Source organism: Larus michahellis, chromosome 27 (assembly GCF_964199755.1).
Source record: "Larus michahellis chromosome 27, bLarMic1.1, whole genome shotgun sequence".
Classification (NCBI taxonomy): Eukaryota; Metazoa; Chordata; class Aves; order Charadriiformes; family Laridae; genus Larus; species Larus michahellis.
This window is the reverse complement of record NC_133922.1, coordinates 1,393,012-1,419,899: the sequence shown is the minus strand read 5'-3', so window position 1 is coordinate 1,419,899 and position 26,888 is coordinate 1,393,012. Positions and strand designations below refer to the sequence as shown.

General features: G+C 54.4%; 1 protein-coding gene across 1 annotated transcript; it reads right to left on the bottom strand.

The window, feature by feature from the left end:
* Nucleotides 1-365: 365 nt before the first annotated feature.
* On the bottom strand, nucleotides 366-22,341 carry LOC141735015 (IgGFc-binding protein-like). The gene is made up of 20 exons (XM_074567431.1): nucleotides 22,233-22,341; nucleotides 21,443-21,487; nucleotides 21,273-21,308; nucleotides 19,945-20,075; nucleotides 19,165-19,446; nucleotides 18,616-18,753; nucleotides 17,790-17,980; nucleotides 17,254-17,604; nucleotides 14,514-14,581; nucleotides 12,333-13,580; nucleotides 11,241-11,557; nucleotides 10,244-10,574; nucleotides 9,228-9,823; nucleotides 7,477-8,041; nucleotides 6,154-6,746; nucleotides 5,137-5,710; nucleotides 4,332-4,531; nucleotides 3,364-3,744; nucleotides 2,867-3,153; nucleotides 366-1,016 (listed from the first exon to the last, which is right to left on the bottom strand). Exons 1-20 carry the CDS (start codon nucleotides 22,312-22,314, stop codon nucleotides 959-961), a joined length of 6,474 nt encoding a protein of 2,157 aa, XP_074423532.1. The 5' UTR covers nucleotides 22,315-22,341; the 3' UTR covers nucleotides 366-958.
* Nucleotides 22,342-26,888: the final 4,547 nt, after the last annotated feature.

Below are 26,888 nucleotides of genomic sequence, written 5' to 3'. Positions count from 1 at the left end.
AGTAGTTTCGTGGGGGGGTTTTTTGGTTGGGTTTTTTTTTTTTTTTCCCCCCCCTAAACTCACAAATCTCTCTCTCTTCTTCCTCCCCTTGGAGCAGGAGGTGGGGGGAGACCACCCGCCGCCCCGTCATCGGCCGAGACCCGGCCCGAACTTCGATGCCTGTTTCCGCCACGGGAGACACGCCGGGGTGTTCCCTGCCGGAAAAATACGTGGATGTTTTTGCTGGGAGGCGGGGGGGAAAACCACGTTGAGGTGTTTCCCCGCCGACAGGGGAAAACAGAGACGGCAATTCTTATTCCCTCCCCCCGGCAAAAAAAAAAAGAAAAAAAACAAACCCAAACCAACCACAAACTCACGGCAAAAACTTCGTAAAAAGGGTTTTATTGATTTACCCAACAGCAGGGAGCGTTGTGCTGAAGACAGTGGAGGGGACTAGTGCGTTTCTGGGCGGGGGGGGGGGGGGGTGGGTTAAAAAAGGCTGGGATTTGGGTCTGCCGACCTTGACGTTACGCTCGTTTTGGCTCGAGGTGTTTATCGCACTTTCCTTCAGGCCGCTCAGGTGCAGCCGGGTCCCTTTGGCTTCGCGCTCCACCTGAAGTCGATCAGGGCTTCAAAACACCCCTTTGAAAGCGCCGATTTGAGGCCACGTTAAGCGTTTGCCCCCCCCCCTTTTGTTTTTTTGTGTTTTTTTTTTTTCTTTCTTCTTTTTTTCGTGCAGGCGTTTGAGGCCGCGCGACCCGCTGCCGTAGGTAGGCGTCCGTCGTAGCTCGGCGCCGGTTTTCCTTCCGCGCTTGCGAGAAACTCAACCCAAGAGGCCGATGTCGGCGCCTCTTGAGGCGCGAAAACCTCTGCCCCGTGGCGGGGCAGAGGGGGGGGAAGTATTTACAAGAAGGTGCGTGTTGAGCCCGCGCACGCGGGGGGCAGCTCTCCTCTCCCGCCGGTCCCCGCGTGGTTTCTCCTACTGCATAGGGTAGACGGGGGCTTCCGCTTCCATCCGCATGAGGTTGGAGGCGCGGCTGGAAGAGACGAAACGCGGGCAGCCGTCACGGTCGTCCCCCGCCCCCGCCAACCCCCACCAGCCCTTCCATCATCACGGGGAAGGAGAAAGTTGCGTCTTCCCCCCTCCCCAAAGGGTGGCTTGTGTTCGAGGCAACCCTCTTTTTTTACGGGGCGCGTCCTCTCTCCGGGCGGGGGATTAACGCTTAAAAAGTTTCCAAGCCTTAACGGCGGCGTTGGGCTTCGTCTTCTGCGTCGCGGGTGGTGCCAAAAAACAGGCAGTTCCCTCCCCCGCGTTGTTGCAACCTGGTCCCCTCTTCCCCCCACCGGGGGCCGCAGCAGGGGGGAAGCAAGGGTTCAATGGTTGCGGTAGGGCATGTCGGGGAGCGGGGGCGGGGAGTTAGGGGTCGGCGTGGAGGGGCCGTGCAGGACAGGCGGGGCGGTGCGGGGGGCCGGAGAAGGCGGTGGAGCAAGGGCAGGCGGGCGGGTGCGGGAGGGGCAAGGTGGGCGAGCGAGCGGAAGGCGGAGATGGGATAGTCCTCGGAGGGATCGTCGTGGCCCCCGGGGGCGGTGGCTTTGGGGTTGCTCTGTGTTCAGTAAAATGGCTCCGTATTGGGGGAAAACGGCTCTAAATTGCGGGGGAAATGGCCAAGTGTTCGGCAAGATCATTCTGTATTCGGCAAGATCATGCTGTATTCGACAAGACGGCCCTGTATTCGGCAAGATCATTCCGTATTCGGCAAGATGGCCCTGTATTCGGCAAGATTATTCTGTATTGGGCAAAATCGCCCTGTATTTGGCAAGATCATTCTATATTTGGCAAGATTATTCTATATTGGGCAAAATCACCCTGTATTCAGCAAGATCATTCTATATTCGGCAAGATTATTCTATATTGGGCAAGATGGCCCTGTATTCGGCAAGATTATTCTATATTGGGCAAAATCACCCTGTATTCGGCAAGATCATTCTATATTGGGCAAGATTATTCTATATTGGGCAAAATCGCCCTGTATTCGGCAAGATCACTCTATATTGGGCAAGGTGTCCCTGTATTCGGCAAGATCATTCTATATTCGGCAAGAGTATTCTATATTGGGCAAAATCGCCCTGTATTCGGCAAGATCATTCTATGTTGGCCACGATGGCCCTGTATTCGGCAAGATTATTCTATATTGGGCAAAATCATCCTTTACTCGGTAAGACCATTCTATATTGGGCAAAATCGCCCTGTATTCGGCAAGACCATTCTATATTCAGTGAAATTGATCTATATTTGTCACAACCACTCTGCATTTGCCTTTCCTCACTGCTTCTCCTGAGGACAGACCCGAGCGGCGCAGCGAAGCAGAAAACGTCCCGCGGAGACGCTGAAGAACTGTTTTTTCAGCTCGATCTTGTCTCAGTTTCTCTTTCTCCGAAGAAAACTATCCTGGGCATCCCAGTTTGGGTTGTTTTGTACCGGATGTTCTACGTCGAAGCTAAGGGGTGTCTGCTCTTCATGCACTTCTTTCTGCGGCCAGTCCGTGCTGAGGCACCAGAAACCCTCAGTTATTCAGCTAATTAATTCGGGAGGGTCAAAGAAACTAAGCCTCATCCGATCGCGGGGCTGCAGGAGCATTTGGAGCATGAGATGTGACAGCAAAGGAGGAGAAGAGCCACTTACCGGAATAATTTCCTTGGGTTTGTGTGTCAGTCGCTGTGGATGAAACCAAAGAAGATGGAGAAGTCCTTCCCGGATGCCTCCTAGCCCAACCCAGTGATGCCCCATGGAGGTTGTTCCCTACCCTCTTGCTTGCCCAGGCTTAAAAAGAAAACAAGATCAACCCATGGTTTGGGAGGCAGGGGGTGTCTTTTGGGAGTGACTCACCATCCCGCGAAATCCCTGGCTTTCCAGGCGTCGACGACCTCTGCGATGCTCTTCACAGCCCGGCCATTGGGCAGCTTCAGGTCATCGCTGGCGTCGCCGTTGAAGTTGCCGCAGGGAGCGCAGAGCCGGTTGACCAAGGTGGCCCCCACGGTCACCGTCACCTCCCCGCTGGGGCTGAAGAGCACATCCAGCCCCGACGTATGGGAGATGGTGATGTTCCCCGCCGCCGCGCTCAAGGAAATGGCTTTGGAGACCGCAGCTGGAAGGCGGGTGAAAAGACCATTCACCTGCGGCAAGGAAAAATGCCAAAAATGGGTTAAAAAAAAATAATCCCAGACTGCCCCGTAAAAAATAGTACAGCACAACGATATCGTTTGGCTTGAACGCCTACGGGCGTCTCGAGGAAGAGAAGATAAATCTGACCCAAATTGCATGTCTTAATTTAATGAATCATCTTTCTCATCCTCAAGGGTTGCCCATGCCCTGCCCCAGCTTACCCACACCTCCATGTTGTTATTCACAGTGATAAAAGCCTCGCGGAAGAAGATGAAGATGGCCACGGTGGCCGGGACGTTGTCGTCTCGGCACTCGCTGACCTCCACCACCACCTTGAACCAGTTGGGTGACTGCTCGTTGCAAAGGGCGGCCACTTTGTAGGTGCCGCTGGCGAAGAGCCTTCCCCCGGCCCCATCGAACGTGGTCAAGGAGGCCCCCGGGGAGAGCCGGCACTGGCCTTCCCGCTTGACGCACCGCTGCGCCCCGTCCTGCGTGGCGCAGACCTCCATCGGGGAACACCGTACGTCCTCACAGACAAGTCCCCGGGATGGGTGGCAACTGCATTTCGTGGAGCAATTGCTGGAGATGATGGTCTCGCCTGCCTGGAAAGGAAAGGCTCAAAGGTTAATCCGCACGGACGCCATCTCCAAATTTGGGGGGAGTTTCCCACCTTCAAGGGGGGGAGAAATCCCAGAGAGAGAGAGAGAGAAAAACGCTGAGATGGATTTGGTGGAGGTTGCGCAACGCAATGAATTAATTGTCCTTTTTCCCCTGGTCGATTGGAGCAAAAATGCACATTTTAGGATGTTATTAATTGCGTTATTTTGGACATCTCTCCTTAAAATGAAGTGGCAACCCAAAACCAGTCCCAGAATCAGTTGCGTTGGCCAAGTGGGACAACCATTCAAAGATGGAATCCTCAAATCCGTTGCATCATCTAGATGGGGCCACCCACCTCACTGAAGATCAAGACCCCAACCCTGTTGCATTGTCTAGATGGGACAACCCAAGTCATCGAGGATTGAGGCCACAAACCAGTGTCATCTTCTAGTTGGGACAACCCACCCCATCAAAGACTGACTCCCCAAACCAGTTGCGTCACCCAGGTGGGACAACCCACCCCACAATCCTTCCTCCGCCTGATTTCCACCGAAACCACCCAAGGCCAAGCCTCGATGGCCAACCTCACCTTGAAATACCGTCCCTGGTGCACGCAGCCACACTGCTCCAGGGACACGCAAGCTTCGCCATCGAAGAGGAAGCCATCGTCGCACTGGCAGCCCTCAAAGCACGTCCAGCTGCACGGGGCCGGCACGGAGAGGCTGGAGCAGGTGAAATCGCAGGTACGGGTGCAGAGCTCGTAGTGGCTGTGGGGTGGGCAGGAGAGAGCTGGGGAGGGGGCGGAAAGGGGAGAAATAACATTATTACCCCCCCCACCAAAAAAAAAATCATGACTGTTTTTCCTGGATCCAATGGGGCATCCCTAGGGGTGACAGGAGACCCATGGCCAGCCGATGGGCATCCCTGATGGCTCCAAAAGGTGCTAAAACAACCGAATCTTGCTTTTAACATCCAAGTCACAGCGTTTGGGTGTCGTGAATCACCTCGAGGCAAAGCAGAGGGACGTCCCTTTCCCATCCGTTTGACGCAAATATTGACATTTTGGAGGCGATAAGCTGGAATTTCTTTCTTCCAGGGTGTTTTTGGTGGGAAATAGGTGACTGAAGCCCCAAAATGAGCTTTTTGGGGGAGGTTTAAAAATAGTTTCCGGGCTATTTGATAGATTTTGGGGGGGGGGGAAGTTAAGCAAAAGGCCGCCTCGCGTCATTCGTATGTCTTTGCGCTCCGGACAATGAAAGCAAATTTACCTCAAAAGCTGGGGGGGGGAAAAAAAGCCGTGATTGCAAAATTGGAGGCTTTTTCTGGGGGAAAATGTGGCTTTGGAGGAAAATAGGAGTCGAAGCGGCTCCGTGGAGATATTCTGGAGCACTTACGGCAAAAAGTGGTCGTTCTCCAGCCGCCAATCTCTGCTCCGGCGGCTTGGCAAGCGGCGGCGTAGGCTTGGAGGCTGTGGCACAGGGCATCGCGGGCGCCGTCGGCAGCACAGACGTCGTGGAGGCAGTGGTTAAAATACTCCACCGGGCTCACCCGTGGGTGACATGGCCCGAAAGGTCCCGCCGGGTCCCGGATGAGCCCGCAGGAGTCACCGGCACTGTAGGGAGCGGCGTCGGTGGCATCGCACATGGGGCAGACCTTGCCGTTGCAGCCGTCGGTGCACGCTCCGTCTTCCATTGGCATCTTCCAGGAGGCGATGAATTCCTCGGTGCTCTGCGCCAGGGACCCACTGGGCAGCTGGAAGTCATCACTGGGGTCCCCATTGTAGTTGCCACCCAGTCCGCACACGCGGCCCCGGTAGACGTCGGGGATGGTGATGAGGAGGTAGGTGGCCACGTTGTAGAGGAGCCGGAGGCCGGCGACGGTCTGGAGGACGATGTTGTTCCCTTCTTGGCCAATCCGTAGCTTCTTGTCTTCTGTCACCAGTGGCAGCGTGTAGCGCTCCCCATCCACCTGGGGTGGGCACGGAGGAAGGGGATGGGGCATGCACGCACGCACGCACCGGGGGGGATATCGCACCCACGTGCGCACCGAGGGGTGGGGGCATCCCGACTTCCCAGTGGGGGAGTCTTGCGTGCGGGTGTGCGCCGAAGGATTTTTCCACGTGTGGGCGCGCCGAGGGACGGAACCATCCCAGCTCCTGGATGGCGGGGGTTTTCGCGCGCACGCGTGCATCCAAGGGATTTTACGTGCGCGTGCGCACCAAAGGGTCTTGCGCATGCGTGCGCGCTGAGGGACGGGGACGCCCTGGCTTACCCACGTGGGGATTTTGCACGCGGCGGGCCATTTTGCGTACAAAATTTTTGCGCGGGTGACCGCCCCGAGGGATTTTTGCGTGCACGCGCGCGCCACAGGCTTTGCCCACCCGGATGCGGGACGTCCCCCTCCTGACTTACCATCACCTCCCACTTCCGTCCCCTCTCCATGCTGACCCTGTAGCCGTGGATGGAGACAACCACCTTCTTCATCAGGGCCACGTTGCCCTGGCCGCCCACGTCGTGCTCCAGCAGCACTGAGAAGTTGGCCAGTCGCGGTTCCGGCTTGCAGAGCCGGGCCAGGACGTAGGTGCAGGAGCCCCGGAGATCGAAGGCTCGCCCGTCGAACGTCATGTAGTGCGGGTCGCCCGACACCACCAGCCGCCCGTAGCCGGCCGGGTAGCACCCCAGCACCCCGTCCTCTACTCGACACTCTTCGTGGGCACCGCAGAAGACCTCCTCGCACTCTACCACCCCCTTGGCTTTGCAACGGCATCTCTCCCGGCACGAGGCGTAGAAATCCTTCCCTTTCTTGTAGTAGCGGCCCCGGTGCTCGCAGCCGCACTCGCCCGCCGGCACGCACTCGTCGCCGCTGAGGACGAAGCCCTGGTCGCAGAAGCAGCCCTCGATGCACAGCACCGACTCGCAGCCCTCGGGGACGGCTGGACCCCGACATGTGGCCGGGCAGCTGCTCCCGCAGAGCTCGTAGTGCGAATGGCGGGGGCAGGAGGGGCCTGCAAGAAGCAGAGGAGAAAAGATGAAGCCCCCGCTTTGGATTTGCAGCCAAAAGCAGCAGGGTGAGTAATTCCCACTGTGGCTGGGGGGCAAGTGAAGGAGGAACGTGGAGGGCGGAACGGATTTATGTTGCTCTCTTGCATGAAGGGGAGAACAAATTCATCTTCAGAAACGGGTGGGAGGGGAATTTTCCCCCCCCATCCATATTTGCGTTGAAACTCGTTGTTTGGCCTCGGGGCCGCAGAGGGAGACGATCTAATAATTTTTCTGGAAGGAAAGGCCAGAAATGGGGCAGGTAAATCCTATTCTTTCATCAGCCCGAAGCCTAGGGTGCAAATCTGAGCGGATCTCAAGTGGCCGAGCATCAATATCGCTCCAGAGAGCGACAGGGACTGATTTTGTCTTCCCCTTTCTTGCATCAAGGAAGAATCTGGAGGGCAACGGGGACTTATTTTGCACTGTTGCATGAAGGAAGGAACGAATTTTGCTTTGGAAATGAGTCGGAGGGAATTTCCCCGCATCTAAACTCACCATTTGCCCTCGGAGCTGCGGAGGGAGAGGATAAACTGAATGCGTTGCCAGGAGATGTTGGAAACGGGGGAAATAAACCCAATTTTGGAAGCATTTTGTTTCCATCGGCTCTAAGTAAAGCCAAGAGTGGGCGGTTGGGCTCCAAACCTTATTTTTGCGGCCGAGCGCAGGGGAAAATCCCTTTCTGGCCCCACTCACCGCAGAAGGACGGCGTCCTCCACGGCTCCACGCCGATGCCGTGGCTCTGGCACTCCGTCACGTAGGCGGCGATGGCTTTGCACAAGGTGGCCCGGTGGCCTTTGTAGTGGCAGGCATCAAAGGCGCAATCCTCAAGGAAGGGTGTGGGATCGATGGCACGATGGCAAGCCCGGAAGGGCCCCCCAGCTCTGGCGATCACCCCGCAATAGCCGTCACCGCGGTAGGGCTTTTTCTGCTCCTCGTTGCACACCGGGCAATCCCCCACGCAACCGGCGGAGCAGCCGGGGACGTCTCCCACCTTCCAGCTATTGGCCAGCTGGATTTCATCCGCGGCCCGTTTGCCGTCGCGGGTGATGAAGTCATCGTCGGGGTCGCGGTTGGCGTTGCCGCAGAGGCCGCAGACGGCGCCGGCGTAGGCGTCAGGGAGGATGACGCGGGCGTAGCTGTACCAGTCGAAGCTCACCCGCAAGCCGAAGGCGGTGCGGACGAAGCCGTGGACGCCGCTGCGGTAGAGCTCGAACTGGCCCTGCTGGGTGAACGGGAGCTCCACGAAGGCACCGTTGACCTGGGGGAGGTGGCGTCGGAGGGTCAGGGGTGGCATCGGGGCGGCAAACGGCTCACGCAAAACGCTCGCGATCGGGGCGTTTTTGCAAAAGCTTTTGCGTGGGGAGGATTTCCGGGCAAATTCAAATCAGTCAAGTTTGGAGCGTTTTTGGTAAACGCTTGGCACGAGGAGAATTTCCAGGGGGGAAAAATGCAAATTCCTTGAGATTTGGGTGTTTCTAAAAAACCAAGAAGGATTCCCGGGCAAACACAAGCTACTCAAGATTTGGGCGTTTCTGCAAAACCAATGAAAATCGCTTGAGATCGGGGCATTTTTGCAAAAATCATTTGCACGGGGAGGATTTCTGGGCAAATTCAAATCAGTCAAGTTTGGTGCGGTTTTGGTAAATTCTTTGCGTGAGGAGAATTTCCAGAAAAATTACAAATTCCTTGAGTTTTGAGTGTTTCTAAAAACCCAGCAAGTATCTCCAGGCAAACGCAAACTGCTCAAGATTCAGGGGATTTTGCAAAATGCTTTGCACCGAGGGGATTTTATGCTCAAATGCAAATCGCTGGAGATTTGGGGCGTTGCACGAAACGTTTGGCAGGGGAAGGATTTCCAGGCAAATGCAAATTGCTCAAGACTTGGGTGTTTCTGCAAAAATCCTTTCGCATGAGGAGGACTTCCAGACATAGGGTTCTATATTCAGTGGAAAATATTATCATTCGGCGAGGGAAAATAAAGGAAAAGTGGTGGCTGACCCTTTTGTGCAACGCTTGGGCTAAAACCAGGCGGGAATCGAACTTTTCCCAAATGAATTGAGTCAGTTTGCAGCTGGCGGGGAGAAAGGAAATACAAACTTAATAAGCTTTTGATTGTGGAAGTCTTTTTGCCATTATTCATGGCTATTTTTCCACTCGCTCGGTTTGCCGGAGCGAAAATCGGCTGTTTCCAGCACACCATAAACAAGTCGTAGGGGTTTTTTTTTTCTTTTTTTTTTTTTTTTTTAATATGAACTTCTTTAAGAGCTTAAAAATAAGGCGTTTAAATCCAAACCAGCTGCTCGGGGCTCCCTCTGGAGACGGCAGGCAGAAATTTATGCTTCTGTGGAAGCGTGGGTGAGTCAAAAATAGGGGGATTTGGGGGGGAAACATAGCAAATAAGCAGTTTAGAGGAAGGTCGCATGAGGTCCTTGGTGGCCGCCTACCTTGACCTTGCCCGGATGCTCCTGGCTCATGCTGATGACGTTGCCGTAGACCTCCAACGTGACGGTTTTGGTGAAGGACACGGCTTTGCTGCCCCGGTTGTTGTTCTCCACCTTGACGGTGAAGGGGACCAGTTTGGGGTCCTGGGCGCAGAGGGCTGCGAACTGGTAGATGCAGGTGCCTTGGAAGTCGTACCTCAACCCGTCGAAGGTGGTGTAGTGAGGATCGCCCGTCCCGATGCAGGTGAAGTACTTGTTCGCCTGGCAGCTGGGGACGCCGTTGACCGTGACGCATTTCTCGTGGGCTTTGCACCCAGCCTTCTTGCAAGCCACCTTGCCCCCCGCCTCGCATCGGCACCGACTTTGGCAGCTCCCGTCCTCCCAAAACTCCTCCCGGACCTTGTAGGAGCGACCGTTGTGGAGACAACCGCAGGCCTCCACCGGGACGCACGCATCGTCGTGGAGGACGAAGCCCTCGTTGCACTGGCAGCTGGCCCCGCACGGCTGGTCGCAGGACGCGGGGGCTTTGGGGTCGGCGCAGGTGGCAGGGCACGCCGTCCCACAGGCCTCAAAGTGGCTGTTTTTGGGGCATCTCTGAGCTGTGGGGATGATATTTGAGAAAATCTCAAAAAAAAAATAAAAATAATAGAGGGCAACACAAGGGAGGAGCTAAGCACTTTCCCTAGAGGGACATCGGGCTCCTATGTTGGCTTGGTTGATACCTACAAGTGACTCGGAGTCCCTGAGACACCCCGTAGGGGTGGCCCTCAAGAAAACCCCTGCGTAATTCTGTGTGTTACGGACGCCTGAAGTCAGGTAAAGTGCATTTTGGGGTGGTTTGGCATGAAAAGAGCAACACAATCCTTCTCCGATGCCGGAGATGGTTGGTTAAGTTGATGCCTACAAGCGTCAACTTGGTGGGGTGGGCAACACCACTTAGGCACTCGCTGCCAGGTCCCCATGGAGATTCTCTTCTTTTTCTCCCAAAAAGCTCGGTTCCCCCCCCAATCTGAGCTCACCACATCCCGCTGTGTCCTGCAGCGTCTCCTGGTCTCCACAATCATCCTGGCAGGAGGGATCTCGCCAGCTCTCAGCCCAATCCTCCACGCTGGCAGCCCGAGTGCCATCAGCAAGCGTCGCCTCGTCCTCGGTGTCCTCGTTGAAGTTGCCGCAGAGTCCACAGGTGGCCCCGAAATAGCTGCTGGGCACGGCCACCATTATGGCCCAGTCGTCATCGTAGGTCACCTGCAGCCCAAAGTCCGTTTGCAGGATGGTCCGACCTTCGTTTTGGAAGATCTGGATCTTCCCCGCTTCCAGGGTGGCCGGTAGGCTGGTGAGTTTGTTGTTGACCTCGGGGGAAAGGAGAAGAAGGAGGATTAAATCTCAGCCCCCACAAAGCACATAGATACAATCAGAAAGAGGAACTTCTTTCAGGAAGAAGCAAATTATCAGCAGAAACCGGCAATTTTGCCCCACGTCCCGTAGATGGGCCACAGGCTTTAGCAGGAGAAGATCCAAACCCAAATGCGTCATGGGACGACCATCTCCTTCAACTCCTCAGCGTAAAAATCTCAGCTATATGAAGACCACTGAACTGCACGGCTGGGAGAAACCACATCTAACCTGGTAAAACAGACTTACGTCTCACCTAGACTCCTTTTTTTTTTTTTTTTTTTTTTTTGGAGGGGGTTAGATCTCCATGGTTGGTGGACCCCATGGATAAAGCTGACCTCACGGTAGAGTTGCAGCCTTAAAACAACCTTTTTCTTGAGGCTAACCAAAAAATGAGCGTACTTTAGTTGGAGGCACCTCTGAGGACATCTCGAGTCCGGTACAAAACATGTCTTGATCTGTTATGCAAAAATTACCCAATATTCCATGGTTTCGGTGGTTCTCCTCCTTTTTTTTTTTATTTTTTTTTTTTTTTTTATTTCAACCTCGCCTGCTACAACGTTTTATCCTCTTCCACAAAAGACTTTATCCCAAATAACGCTGCCGCGACCTGGAAGAACCCACCTGGATTTTACCTCCCTCTCCTTTGTGGATGGAGATGTTGTAGGCGTACGCGTAGACGTTGGTCAACCGCTCCGTGAAATCGTCTTCGCTCTTCTTCTCCTCCACCACGAAAGGCACCAGGGTGGGATCGTTGCCGCAATACTTGGCAACGGTGTAGGTGCAGCCGCCCCGGATGTCCACGGTCATCCCGTCGAAGGTGTGGTACTGCGGGGACTGCGACCCCATGCAGGTGCCCATGTAGTCGTGCACGCACACGGCCTCCCCCTTCTCCAGCTTGCACGTCTCCTTCGCCCGGCATTTCACGAGCCGGCAGGGATCTGGAAGAAATCGTGCAGGATTATTTGGGGGGAGGCGACTTTGCTGACAGATGTGGCCTCGGGGACAGTGCCAGCGTCACCGTAAACGGTCAACCGGCACCTCCAGATCTCCATGGGATTAAAGCAGGGATTTATCCCAGGCGGGTTTAACCACCGCGAGCTTAGACTTGACCGTCGGGCTTGGTTGCTTGAGGTTTCTTTCATTGATTGCTTAATTATGGATTGATTATTTATGGATTATTTATAGATAAGAATTTATCCCGGGTAGGTTTAGCCGCATTAAGCTTAGATTTGACCATCTGAGTTGATTGCTTGAGGCTCCTTTCAATGATTGCTTAATTACGGATTGATTATTTATAGGCGATTTATTTATAGGCGATATATTTATTTATAGGCGATATATTTATTTATAGGCGATATATCTATAGGTGATATATCCTCTCCTAAGGTGGGCCAAAGCCATGTTGGGTGAATTTACCCCCTTTTAGACCTGCCTGTCCTCGTGCTACAAGAGAGAAAAGCTGAGTTTCAGCTCAAACCAGTTAATTTTAGATACTTTTCTCGACGCGAGCTCAGCTTTCCATCGTCTGTGAGAGCGGAAAAGGGGATGGTTAGAGACCCCCGGCTCGGAGGGCAAAATTTTGACCCGAAAAACGTGTGGTTTTGCCTCGCGTCGCAACCGCGCTTTCGAGAGGGGGGCAGGAGGGAAGCAAAAAGGGGGTGAGGGGAGCTAGAGGTGGCCATGGGGAGCTGGAGGTGGCCATGGGGCACTCACCACTGTCACAAACGGCCGGTGACCCGTAGGCTTTTTGCTCCCGGATCCCCACGCTGAGCAACCCGAAGGGGGACGTCTTGTGCTCTACCATATGGACGGTGAATTGACTACCCAACCTTTGCCCGGCCCAGGAGTAATCGGTCCCCGGGACCGGTTTCCACGCGACGTTTCTCAATGGCATTTTATTGAGCATCATTCCCGATGTCTCCGAGGTCTTGGCGATCAACAGGGCATAATTATCGTAACCCTCCAGGGCAAAGATGTTGTAGGAGTGGCAGTAGCTGGAGACATCTGGGATGGTCATAAAAAAGGGGTCATAAGAGATGGCGTCTTTAATACCTCCATCGGCAAAAAAAATGACCTGGATGCCAGCGTTGGCAGAGAGGTACAAAGTGTTTAAGGCCTGGAGTCCGTAGAGCGTTGACCGGCTGGGCCGTAGCTCCCGAACGGTCTTGGTCACCCCGTGTTGAGACTCCACGCGCGTGGGCTGGGAAGTGGAGACGTAGACAATATCCGATTGAGTCTCAAAAGGTAACGGTGGGACGATGAAAGTGGTGCCCCAGCTGGAAACGGGCTGGAGCTGCTCCACCAAATGGTCACAGTGGGTGAATCTGGCCAAGCAAGTGTGGCCGGTGAAGACGGCCACAGGTTTCTGCGCCACAATCCTCGTGCCGGACATATCAGACAGGCTTTGGAGCTGGACTGCTTGGAAGGGCTCCAGTCTGATGGGGAGCACTGAGCCCCGGGGGTAGGACTGGCCTTGGTAGGTCACCGTGGCTTTGAGGTGCACGTCAACCGTGGTAGGCTCATCCCAGGCGGCCACCACGAACTCGCCGTAGCGGTCAGTGCCCACGTTGGGCGTCACCACGTGGTACTCCGTGCCCCAACTGTGCACTGGGTACACCACGGCTGAGTCAACCGAGGTGGGCTTCTCGTTGACCATCACCAAGGAGATGGCGTTGTTGGCCCTCACCACCACAGTGTTGTCGAAGGTTTTGCTCCCCACCATCTCCGCCTGGGGCGGGATCTTCACCAGGATGGTTTGGCCTGTGGTCGCCTGCACCGTCATCCTCAAGCCCGGCTTCTTCATGGAGATGGTGACGGACGTGAAGGGCGAATAACCCGTGATCAGCAGCTTGAAGTCGCTGTTGAGGGTCTGCTGCAACCCGTTTTGCATGAAGGCCACCACGAACTCTTCCCCCAGGTGATGCGGAGCCGCCGCGGCAACCCCAAGGAAGTAAAAAACCCCTGGAAAAGACCGAGGAAGAGGAGAATTCACCATCAGCGCCTTCATCGGCCGTAAGGTCAGTCTGGCAACCCCCGCTGGGGACCAAAGCTCACGTTTGGGCTTGAGGTGGCGCCTCAGTCGATCTTAATTTAATTGGGCGGACACGGAATAGGGGTTGGGTGGACTGTTGCTTTGGTGGGATATAGTTTTGGAGAAATAAACATTTAAATTAACATTGATTTGGTAGGCATTTGGCTTGACGAACGTCTGATTCGACGGGCTTTCGATTTGACGGCTGTTTATTTGATTGGCTTTTGATGGACTTTTGATTTCTTTTGATGGCTCTTTGATCTCTCCAACTTACCAAGTTGGAGAAATCAAGGTCTGTCAATTTGGCCAGATGCTGAACTGAAGACGTGCTTTTGAAGGAATCGAAATTTAGAAGTCTATCAATTTAAAGAAACGGCAATTCGAAGAAAAAGCAATTAATTCCCCGGGGGGGCGGAAAAAAAAGATAAGGGATTTTGGTGGGTTTTGTGCCAGATGGAGGAATTTGAAGGGGAAAACTCGGATTTTTTTTTTTATTTATTTTTTTTTTAGGGGGCCCCTTTCACCTCCGAAAGGCCACAGGGGTGGAAAGGTGGCCAGCCACGCCCAGAGATGATGCTGAAGGACCATGGCCGGCGCCGGGTGAAAATTGCCCTGTTTTCAACTAATCCTCCCCAAAAATATATCTCAGGTGGGGGCTTTGCCTCTTGGTTTCCCCTCTACGTGTCGTGGAAAAGGGGGGGAATTTTGTCTCTTCCCCAACATTGCGTGGGATGGGGGGTGGAATCGTGGCGGTTTTGGACTGGGAAAAAAACTAATTTTTAGGTAATTCACATATTTTTTTTTTTTTTTTTAAGGGGGTTTTTACGGGTTTTGATGCGTTTCTCCACCCTGTTTGAACTTACCCCATAACGCGATGGTCCAAACCCGCAGCGACGCGGCAGCTTTCCCCCCTCCCTCCATCATCCTTTGGCTGCAGAAGGTAAAAAAAATTATCAAATTCTCTGATTTTTTTTTTTTTTTTAATTGCACTCAAGTTTGCCCGTGGCCCAAAGCTGAGGTTTATTGCGCTTGCCCCAAAAATTCATCTTTTTATTGCAGTTGGACTCATACACATCCCCCCAAAATCTGGTTATTTTTTTTATTTTCCACAAAATAAGTGGTTGGGTGCATTTGCCCCAAAACTCCATTTCTTTTGCCCCCAAAATCTGGGGGTTTTTCACTCGCGTGCATCACAAAAGTTGCTATTTTATTGCACTTATGCCAAAAATCTATATTTTATTGCGCTTGCACGTGCACCTGACCCCAAAATCTGCTTTTTGGGGGGGCATTTTCTCCCCTTCCCCCTAATTTTTACAAAATTCAAGCCCCCATCTCAACATATTTCCTTTTTTCCCCCTTTTCCCCTTTTCCCCCTTTCCCCCCCTTCCATTTTCTTCTTTTTTTCCTTTTTACCCTTTCTTCTCTTTTCCTTCTTTTTCCCTTCTTCTGCTTTTTTCCCCCATTTCCCTCTCTTATTTTGCTCCATTTTTCCCCTTTTCTCCCCCCCTTTTCCCCCTTTTTCCCCCCTTTTCTCCCCCCTTTTTCCCCCTTTTCTCCCCCCTTTTTCCCCCTTTTCTCCCCCCCTTTTTCCCCTTTTCTCCCCCCTTTTTCCCCCTTTTCTCCCCCCTTTTTCCCCCTTTTCTCCCCCCTTTTTCCCCCTTTTCTCCCCCCTTTTTCCCCCTTTTCTCCCCCCCTTTTTCCCCTTTTCTCCCCCCTTTTTCCCCCTTTTCTCCCCCCCTTTCCCCCTTTTCTCCCCCCTTTCCCCCTTTTCTCCCCCCCTTTTTCCCCCTTTTCTCCCCCCCTTTTTCCCCCTTTTCTCCCCCCCTTTCCCCCTTTTCTCCCCCCCTTTTCCCCCTTTTCTCCCCCCCTTTTTCCCCCTTTTCTCCCCCCTTTTTCCCCCTTTTCTCCCCCCCTTTTTCCCCTTTTCTCCCCCCTTTTTCCCCCTTTTCTCCCCCCTTTTTCCCCCTTTTCTCCCCCCTTTTTCCCCCTTTTCTCCCCCCTTTTTCCCCCTTTTCTCCCCCCCTTTTTCCCCCTTTTCTCCCCCCCTTTCCCCCTTTTCTCCCCCCTTTCCCCCTTTTCTCCCCCCCTTTTTCCCCCTTTTCTCCCCCCCTTTTTCCCCCTTTTCTCCCCCCCTTTCCCCCTTTTCTCCCCCCCTTTTCCCCCTTTTCTCCCCCCCTTTTTCCCCCTTTTCTCCCCCCTTTTTCCCCCTTTTCTCCCCCCCTTTTTCCCCTTTTCTCCCCCCCTTTTTCCCCTTTTCTCCCTGCCTTTTTTCCCCTTTTCTCCTTCTCCCCCCCAAAAAAATCCCCTCAGAAACAGTCAAATTCATCTGCTATCAGGAACAAACCCAGGGGCTGGGGGGGAAATATCTGAGGAATTTCCAGATATTTTCATATTTTGAGCTCTTTTCTGCCAAAAAAATGACATTTAGTTATATATGGTTTTAACCTTACCTCCCTCTGGTTTTTATCCGGCCCCAAAAAGCTCTGTTTTATCCTCAAATCCTTGATGCAAATACCGAGAGCGACCCTGGGGCAGCCGGGCTCCTGCTCCTCCTTTTATTATTTTTTGCAGAAAAATGGAAAAAACAACAACAACAAAAAAAAGACAAATACAGACGACCCCAGGGGACCGACCCACCCAGAGCTTTTACATCATTTTTGGCGAGAAGAAAAGGTGAATCTGGGGGGAAAACCACAGCGTGTTTTGATTAAAGCCAGGCCGGGGGATGATGCAAATGTCAAAAAAAAAAAAAAAAAAAAAAAAAGGGGCTGAATTACTAAATAGGGATTTATTTTTTAATTTTTTTTTTTAATTGTCGGTGAGGTTGAAACCTGCCCCAAAATTACAAGCGAGGGGGGGAGGCGGGGGGGGGGAGGGACAAAATGGGTGGGGATTTTTTTTGTGTCTGTGTGTGTGTGGAAATGGGCCAAAAAGGTGCAAAAAAAAAAAAAAAAAGAAAAAGCCAGAGCGGAGGAGAGGAGAGTGTTTTTTTTCCCCCCCAAAAAAAAAATCCCTTTTAGGGGGATGACAAACAGGGACAAAGGGGGGGGGTGCGAAGTTGTGTGGTGTGTCGGAGCGTGTCGCGGGGGCGCTTTTGGGGGTGTTTGTGCCAAGTTGTGCGCGGTGTGTCGTGTCGCGGGTGCAATATTTCGGGCGCGCGTGCGACGAGTTGTGTGCTCTGTGTTGTGTGGGGGTGTGGGGGTGCGTGTTGCGTGTTGGGAGGGTGTCAGAGCGTGTTGCGGGTGCGACGTTTTGGGGTGAGGGGCGGGGGGGGGGGCCCGTGGTGAGTTGCGGTGCGCGGCGTGTGAGCTGGGTGGGTCGCGTCACGCCATGTTTTGCAGGTGGTTTCGTGCAAAGTTGGGCGTTGCGCGCGCGGTTGTGGGGGGGGTTGTGGGGGGTGTGAGGCATGGTGTGGGTGTGACATCTTAGAGGCACTGAATTTGGGTGGATCCAGCCCAAAAGGCCCCAAAATCCCGCGGCGGCGCGTGAGTGATGACGACGACGACGATGACAACGACAACGATGACGACACGGGAGCCACCGCGGTTCGGCTGCCACTTTATTGCTCCAGTTGACGTTGACGCATCCTTGACCTTCACCTACACCAGTGGCACGTGGACGACAGGGACGATGGGGATGGTGGGGATGATGGGGACAATGGGGTGAGGGGGATGACAGGGACGATGCAGATGACAGGGTTGACGGGGACAACGGGGGATGGTGAGGACAACAGGGAAGATGGGGACAACGGGGACAATGGGAATGACAGGGATGATGGGGACCGTGGGGTCAACGGGGATGACAGGGACAACGTGGATGACGGGGTAGATGGGGACAACAGGGACGATGGGGATGACGGGGACCATGGGGACAGCATGGATGACGGGGTGAGGAGGACAATGGAGAAGACGGGAACGAAGGGGATAACGGGGACAGCGGGGACGATGGGGACAGCTGGGAAGATGGAGATGGTGGGAACATCTGGGACGACGGGGAAGATGGGCACGACGGGGACATTCCCTCTGCCCCAGACAACTTCATTTACCTACGGGAAGAAACCAAGAACTCAAGAGGAGGAACCCGTTGCCCAATTCTCCCTTTTTTTTTCCTCTGTTTCCATCCCAAACCCTTCAACTTACAACCAGCAGCTTTTGCCGTCGGCCACCTTGGGGACCTCGGTGGGGACGCCTGTCACCTTAAAGTCATCCACCTGGAAGACCCAACGCCCAGGGACATTGACGTTGGAGGTTTGGGTGATGTTGATGATGGCGTCGGTCTGGGAGCCGGGGATGTTGTAGAAGTTGGTGTCGTCTCCGCTGTTGAAGCCGGCCTGAAAACAAGGTGAAAACAGCGAATTTGGAGACTTAATGCCACTCGTGGGGTGGCACAACCTTCTACTGGTGGTGGCCCTGAAATACCTCATGGGCTGGCTTCTGGGCTTCGGTGAAGCTGGTGGTGGCCTCCAAAAACGTTATGGGCCAAATTCCTACCTTCGATGTTGGTGTCACCAAAAAATGTTGTGGGCCAACCTGCAACCTTCATCGTTGGGCCATCCTCCAACCTTCACCGTCATTGTCCCCAGGAGATGGCACGGAACAACTTTCTACCTTGAGCCAACCTGTTTCTACCTTGAGCCAACCTGGTGATGTCCCCAAAAAACTTTGCGGGCCACCATCCTACCATTGCCATTGTTGTCCCCTCCCAATGGTACAGGCCATCTTCCAGTCTTGGATGAACCTGGCCTTGTCCCCAAAAACTGTTATGGGCCAACGTGTCTTCTCCAAAAAATAATTATGGGCCAAAGTTCTACCTTCAGTGTGGTTTTCCCCAAAAATATCGTGGGACAAAGTCCTACCTTTGGCAAACTGGCGTTGTCCCCATAAAAACCATTACTGGTCAACCTCCTCCCCAGTTCCTTGGCTCCCTCACCCCATTGCCCTCAGCTTTTTCTTCAGCTCCACCTACGTGGGCCGGGGTCCCACCAAGACCTGTTTCAGCGTCACCATCGCTGGCCGCCCCCGTGGTCCACTGGATGTCCCAGTAGTTGAGGATGATGAAGGACGTCTTGGTGTCGGTGGTCAGGGCGGCTTGGAAGGTGTTGCCCTGCCAAAAGGAAGGGGGAGATGACACCACCTGTGGTGGGACAAGCAGGGCTGGGTGGGATTTAGCCCTGAGGGCTCCACGCAGGGGGTAGACACTGTGGGCACCTTGGTCAAGCATGGCCCATGGGCTGGCTTTTTGGTGTCTACCTTCAGATGGTGACTTTTGGTGGTCTACCACAGCTTCCTTCTCTGCACGAGGTGGCCAGAGGGACACAAATGGGTCTTGAAGGCCAAGAATGGAATGGGAAGGCCACAAATAGGTCGTGAAGGCCACGTATGGAACGTGAAGGCCAAGGAAGAGGTCACAAAGACCAACAAATGGGTCGCAAAGACCAACAAATGGAATGTAAGTCCAACAGGTGGGTCAATAAGGCCAATACGTGGGTCATGAGGCCAACATGTGGGTCCTTACCTTGTTGGTGGTTGAGCCGTAGTAGGCCACGTGGTCCCAGGTGGCCACAAAAGCCCATGTGGCGGTGAAGGGGATCTTGGGGAAGTATTGGTTGATGTCCTCAGTGATGCGTGCCAGCAGCATGGGGTCGGTGGTCTCTCGGTAGAAGATGTCCCCTCCGTTCACGTTGTCCACGTCCGCCCAGTACGGGGCCACGAAGGGGCGTCCGTCAGCCAGGGGGAAGGGGTCGGGGGTGTACTGGTTGACCCGGGTGTCAAAGGAGATCACACCGTTGTTGTTCACCTGCAAGAGACGTCAGGTCAACCCCCACGTGGTGGCAACCACAGCTTGGAGTCCTACCACAGGGTCAACCCCTTGACGTGGTCGTGGTACCCCTGGAGAGGGACACGGGGGGGGTCTTTCCCCCCGACTTCTGTATCTCTGCACCCACGTTTAGGCCATTATTGCACCTACAGCTCTAGCAGAAAGAGCGGGGGGTGATGGGATATAACACCCTAAACATGGCCACGGACCTCCCAAGGGTGGAGATCTCCCCCCAGGACCCCACCACCCACAGGAGGATGCTTTGATGCACCAGAAAAAAAAAAAAACAAAAACAAAAACAAAAAACCCAAACCTTCAGATTAAGGCAACCAGGCCCATCCCATGGATGGAGAGATTTTTGTTGGGGAAGAAGTGACAAAATGGACTGGGAAAGGGACCAAAAAAAAAAGGGGGGGGGGGGGGGGATGGAAAAATGGAGAGAAATGAAACGAAGATGTGGGATTTTGGCTCACATACGTAAAGGGCTTGGTACTTTTTGCCGTAGAAGGTGAAGGGCACGGCAAGGGAGAGCTTCTTCGACGTCCCGTCGTCAAGTTTGGGGTTCTTTTGGTCGCGCTGGGCCAGTCCGTAGGGGTAGAGCAGCGATGCTGCGGGAAGACGAAGGTTGAGGGCCCTCCCCCCAAACCCCTCCCAAACTCATACATTTTTGGGGATTCCTGATTCGAAATGGGGGGGGTGTGTCACCTAAAAATGGGGTTGACTTCTCCTGGTTGCCCAACGGTTGGGGTGAAACCGGGGCTGAAGCGAATTGCCCAGGGTACGTGCAGATGTCATCGAACCATGGAATGGGTTGGGTTGGAAGGAACCTTGAAGCCCACCCAGTCCCACCCCCCTGCCCTGGGCAGGGACACCTCCCACCGGCCCAGGTTGCTCCAAGCCCCGTCCAACCTGGCCTTGAAACCCCTCCGGGGATGGGGCAGCCCCAGCTTCTCTGGGCAACCTGGGCCAGGGGCTCACCCCCCTCGCAGCCAAGAATTTCTGCCGGAGATCTCATCTCAATCTCTTCAAACCGTCCCCTTCGTCCTATCGCTGTTCTCCTTGACCAAGAGGCCCTCCCCGGCTTTCCTGTAGGCCCAGTTAGGCACTGGAAGGGGCTCCAAGGTCTCTCCGGAGTCTCCTCCGGGTTGAACTCCCCACCCCCCCCCAACTCTCTCAGCCTGTCCTCACGGCAGAGGGGCTCCAGCCCCCGGATCATCTCCGTGGCCTCCTCTGGCCCCACTCCAACAGGTCCATGTCCTTCTGCTGGCCCCGGAGCTGGAGGCGGCGCTGCAGGGGGATCTCCCCGGAGCGGAACAGAGGGGTAGAATCCCCTCCCTCCACCCCGCTGGGGACACAGCCCAAGTTGCCGGTGGCTTCCTGGGCTACCGGCGTACCGTTGCCGGCTTGTGGTGTTGAGCTTCTCATCCACCAACAAGTCCTTCTCCTCCATCCTCCCCATCCTCCACCAACCACCACCATCCTCGCGTCCTTCTCCTCAGGGCTGCTCTCAGCCCCTTCTCTGCCCGGCCGGGGTTTGTGCTTGGGATGGCCCCAACCCACGTGCGGGACCCTTGCGCTTGGCCATGAGGAACCTCAAGTTCATCGAGAACTTCACGAGGTTGACACGGGTCCGCCCCGCCAGCCTGTCCAGCTCCCTCTGGATGGCATTTGAGGGCAAAGAGCGCGAAGCTAAAATATCTGATTTCCACATAACCTCCGCTCCCTTCCCCGCTTCCCACCACGAAAGCGGAAACAACCCCGGTTTTGGGTGGAAGTACCTTCCCTTCAGGCAAAAAAACCCCTACCTTTTTCTTGCGCCGGTTGCACGTCTGTCACAGCTCCTGGGGAAGAGACGGAGATATTGACCCGGGAGAAACCACCGCCCGCGGTTTTTTCCGTCTAACAGCACAATCAGAAGACGATCGCGTCTTTTTTTTTTTTTGTCTTTTTTTTTTTTTTTTTTTTTTGAACCTACCCAACGTCAGGAGCAGGAAAGCGAAGGAGGGCTTCATCCCGGCTCCTGCAAAATCGTAAAAATCTGTGAAAATTAAAAAAAAAAAACAAAAACCAAAAAAAAAAAACCCCACAAAAAACCCAACAACAAACTGATGAAGCGGCCCAAGGATGCTCCGGAGGTGAAAGGTTTCTCGTTAAAATACCCCAGGCCAGGCTCTTTTCGCGGCATTTTTTTACCCCGTGATGTGGAGGGGGGAGTGTGGGGGTGAATTATTTTGGCTGATTTTTTTAAAAGAATCGCGCGGCTAGGAAAGTTTCGGGGGGAGGGGGTTTAGTTTGGGACCGAGAGTTAAGAAAAATCGGAATTTTAACCCTTTACTCGTCCTTTTTTTTTTTTTTTTTTCCCCCCACCCACCGCCCCGACCTGGGGTCCCGCCTGCGGGAATCACCCTGTGGAGAAAAACTAAGCATAAATTGGAGGGATTTGGGGGCGGGGGGGGAATAAAAAGCCACCATTTAGGTGTTTTCCCAGCTGGGAAAAGAGAAACTGAGGCAGGGTGGAGGATGCGCCGCGGAAGGGCGCATTGGGGGAGCCGATTGGGAACCGGAAAAAAAAGTAATAAAAAAAATTAAAAAATAATACAAAAATCCTCCTTTTTGCAGCGAACCGGCTGCTTTTTTTTTTTCGGGAGCTTTTTCGGGAGCTTTTCCCCTCGCTCCCGGCCGTTTTTTAAGCCGTTTTGAGGAGAGCGGCCGCCCGAGGGAGCGGTGGGTGCCCGCCGCGGAGATAAAGCCCTTTATCCCGATACCTCGCCGCGTCCCGCTTCCACCGCAAAAAAAACCCAAAAAAAACCCCCAAAAAAACCCAAAACAACGGGATTTCTGTCGCATCCTGCCCCTTCTTTTAACGCGCAGCCCTCCCGGCCCCCCCCCCCCCCCCCCCCCCCCCGCCTCCACCGTGAGAAAAAAAATAAATAAAAATAACAAAAAAAAAAAAAAAAAAAGAAAATCCCGTAAACGGGGCGGAACCCGCCAACTTTTCTGCCCATCAAGGCAGCGCGGAGCCGCGTTTCCCTCCCCCCCCCCCCCACACCCCCCAACTTCTCCACCCCCCCCACCCCCCCCAACTTCTCCACCCCCCCCCACCCCCCCCCCAACTTCTCCCCCCCCCACCGGCGTCTCCCCAGAGGTCGGTTTTGGGAGGGCGGGAGGCATTTGGGCTCCTCCGGCTGTTTTCGGGCTCGGAGGTGAAATTTTTTTTTTTTTATTATTATTTTTTTTTTTTTTTTTAATTTTTTTTTGGCAAGGGGACGGGACAGATGCGGGGGCGGGGCTTGAAGGTCTCGGGAATTCCTGTTAAGGATTTTTCTAATCCGTCTCAGGAAAGTAAAAAAAAAACGAAAACAAAACAAAACAAAACAAAACAAAACAAAACAAAACAAAACAAAATAAAATAAAATAAAATAAAATAAAACAAAATAAAATAAAATAAAATAAAATAAAATAAAATAAAATAAAATAAAATAAAATAAAATAAAATAAAGACACCAACAAACGCCCCTCCCGTCCTCTCCATCCACCCCGGAGGCAGCGAAAAAGTGGGGGGTGGGGGGGTTGGGGGGGTTGGGGGGGTTCTCAGCGGGACGAACGTGCTGCGAGCGCGGCGTTTCCAGCGGTTTAATGAGGTTTTGGGGAGGTTTTCTCAGGGGTTGGGGGGTGGGGGATGGGGGGGGCGATGAGTGGAAGCCTGGGAAGGGGGCTGGGGTGCAGCTGGGGACCTCGGGGGGGTGCAGCGGGACTTATCCCTCCCCCAGGCGTTTGTAACAGTGAAGAAACGTGAAGAAGAACCAAATGGTCGTAGTAGTAGGGAGGGAAGAGGGTCCTACACCCATCGCGATGTCCCCTGGGGGTCCTTCACCCATCACAACGTCCCCTGTGGGCCCTGCACCCATCACGACGTCCCCTGTAGATGCTGCAACCATCACAATGTCTCCTGTGGATCCAGCACCCATCGCAACGTCTCCTGTGGACCCTGCACCCATCGCAACGTCCCCTGTGGATCCTGCACCCATCACAATGTCTCCTATGGATCCCACACCCATCGCAACGTCCCTTGTGGACCCTGCTCCCATCACAACGTCCCCTGTGGACCCTGCACCTATCACAGTGTCTTCTATGGATCTCACACCCACCACAATGTCCCCTGTGGACTCTGCACCCATCTCAACATCCCCTGTGGACCCTGCACCCATCACAACGTCCCTTGTGGATCTCACACCCATCGCAACGTCCCCTGTGGACGCTGCTCCCATCACAGTGTCTCCTGTGATGGGTTCAAGAGACTTATCTGTGTTTTCCGGAGAATCTCCTCGCGGACCTCCTCCCGGGACCAGCAGGAGAAGGAATTGGCTCTGAAAAGGGCCGATTTCGACTGATTCGGCAGAATCTCGTGATGAATGGGGTAGAGGCTGCTGAGTCCTGGCACGGCTCGAGGAGGTCGGGTTGTGACACTGTCCCATGTGTCCCCCACCACCCCCCGCCTGCCGGCTTCCAGAGAACTGGAGTTTCTGGTGAAGACGGGGAAGCCAGGACGTGAAAAAGTGCAGCTGGTTTCCTTCACCTGCCACGATTTCCCGGCAAAAAGGCTGCTGAGGACGTTGCGATGGGTGCAGGGTCCACAGGAGATGTTGGGATGGGTGCAGGGTCCACAGGGGACATTGTGATGGGTGCAGGGTCCACAGGGGACGTTGTGATGGGTGCTGGATCCACAGGGGACGTTGTGGTGGGTGTTGGATCCACAGGGGACGTTGTGATGAGTGTAGGACAAATTGGAGATGTGACAATGGGTGCGGGATCCATAAAGGATGTTGTGATGGGTGCTGGACCCACAGGGGACGTTGCAATGGGTGCAGGATCCACAGGAGACATTCCGATGGCTTTGAGAGCCACAGGGGGCGTTGTAATGGGTGTAGCACCCACAGGGGACGTCGCGATGGGTGTCGCAAAGTCCTCTCTGCATCCTGCACCCGTTGCGATGTGTCCTGTGGATCCCACACCCATTGCCTCATCTCCCGTTGGTCGTGCACCCACCACAATGTCCCCTGTGGATCCTGCACCCATCGTAACGTCCTCTGTGGATCCTGCACCCATCACAATGTCCCCTGTGGATCCTGCACCCATCACAATGTCTCCTATGGATCTCACACCCATCACAAGGTCCCCTGTGGACCCTGCACCCATCACAATGTCTCCTACGGATCTCACACCCATCACAAGGTTCCCTGTGGATCCTGCACCCAACACAATGTCCCCTGTGGATCCTGCACCCATCACAATGTCTCCTACGGATCTCACACCCATCACAAGGTCCCCTGTGGACCCTGCACCCATCACAACATCCCCTGTGGATCCTGCACCCATCACAACGTCCCTTGTGAATCTCACACCCATCACAAGGTCCCCTGTGGATCCTGCACCCATCGCAACGTCCCTTGTGGATTTCACACCCATCACAACATCCCCTGTGGATCCTGCACCCATCACAATGTCTCCTGTGGATCCAGCACCCATCACAACATCCCCTGTGGATCCTGCACCCACCACAATGTCCCCTGTGGACCCTGCACCCATCACAATGTCTCCTACGGATCTCCTACCCATCACAACGTCCCCTGTGGATCCTGCACCCATCACAACATCCCCTGTGGATCTCACAACCATCACAACGTCCCCTGTGGACCCTGCACCCATCGCACCATCCCCTGTGGACCCTGCACCCATCGCAACTTCCCCTGTGGATCCTGCACGCACCGCAATGTCTCCTATGGATCTCACCCCCATCGCAACGTCCCCTGTGGGTCTTCCACCCATCACAATGTCTCCTGTGATGGGTTCAAGAGACTTATCTGTGTTTTCCGGAGAATCTCCTCGTGGACCTCCCCCCGGGACCAGCAGGAGAAGGAATTGGCTCTGAAAAGGGCCGATTTCGGCTGATTCAGCAGAATCTCGTGATGAATGGGGTAGAGGCTGCTGAGTCCTGGCACGGCTCGAGGAGGTCGGGTTGTGACACTGTCCCGTGTGTCCCCCACCACCCCCCGCCTCCCGGCTTCCAGAGAACTGGAGTTTCTGGTGAAGACGGGGAAGCCAGGACGTGAAAAAGTGCAGCTGGTTTCCCGGCAAAAAGGCTGCTGAGGACGTTGCCATGGGTGCAGGGTCCACAGGGGACGTTGTGATGGGTGTGAGATCCATAGAAGACATTGTGATGGGTGTGAGATCCACAGGGGACATTGTGATGGGTGCTGGATCCACAGGGGACATTGTGGTGGGTGCTGGATCCACAGAGGACATTGTGATGGGTGCAGGATCCACAGGGGACATTGTGATGGGTGCAGGATCCACAGGGGACATTGTGGTGGGTGCTGGATCCACAGAGGACATTGTGATGGGTGCACGACCAACGGGAGATGTGGCAATGGGTGTGGGATCCACAGGACTCATCGCAACGGGTGCAGGATGCAGAGAGGACTTTGCGACACCCATCGCGACGTCCCCTGTGGGTGCTACACCCGTCACAATGCCCCCTGTGGCTCTCAAAGCCATCGGAATGTCTCCTGTGGATCCTGCACCCATTGCAACGTCCCCTGTGGGTCCAGCACCCATCACAACATCCTTTATGGATCCCGCACCCATTGTCACATCTCCAATTTATCCTGCACCCATCACAATGTCCCCTGTGAACCCTGCACCCATCACAATGTCTCCTACGGATCTCGCACCCACCACAACATCCCCTGTGAATCCTGCACCCATCACAATGTCCCCTGTGGACCCTGCACCCATCACAATGTCTCCTACGAATCTCGCACCCATCACAACATCCCCTGTGGATCTCACACCCATCACAATCTCTCCTATGGATCTCACACCCATCGCAACATCCCCTGTGGATCCTGCACCCATCCCAACATCTCCTGTGGACCCTGCACCCACCACAACGTCCCCTATGGATCTCACACCCATCACAAGGTCCCCTGTGGATCCTGCACCCATCGCAACGTCCCCTGTGGATCTCACACCCATCACAATGTCTCCTATGGATCTCACACCCATCACAAGGTCCCCTGTGGATCCTGCACCCATCGCAACGTCCCCTGTGGATCTCACACCCATCACAATGTCTCCTATGGATCTCACACCCATCACAACGTCCCCTGTGGATCTCACACCCATCACAATGTCCCCTATGGATCTCACACCCATCGCGACATCTCCTATGGACCCTGCACCCACCACAATGTCCCCTATGGGTCCTGCACCCATCACAACATATCCTGTGGATCCTGCACCCATCACAATGTCCCCTGTGGGCCCTGCACCCACCACAACGTCCCCTGTGGACCCTGCACCCATCACAACGTCCCCTGTGGATCCTGCACCCATCACAACGTCCCCTGTGGACCCTGCAT

Coding starts and splice junctions, on each gene's coding strand:
- LOC141735015 (XM_074567431.1), bottom strand. CDS start 22,314: ATGCGACAGAAATCCCGTTGTTTTGGGTTTTTTTGGGGGTTTTTTTTG. Junction 17,605..17,789: donor GACGGCAAAAGCTGCTGGTT/GTAAGTTGAAGG, acceptor CCATCTTCCCAG/CTGTCCCCATCGTCCCCGCT. Junction 5,711..6,153: donor GACGGAAGTGGGAGGTGATG/GTAAGTCAGGAG, acceptor TGCCCACCCCAG/GTGGATGGGGAGCGCTACAC.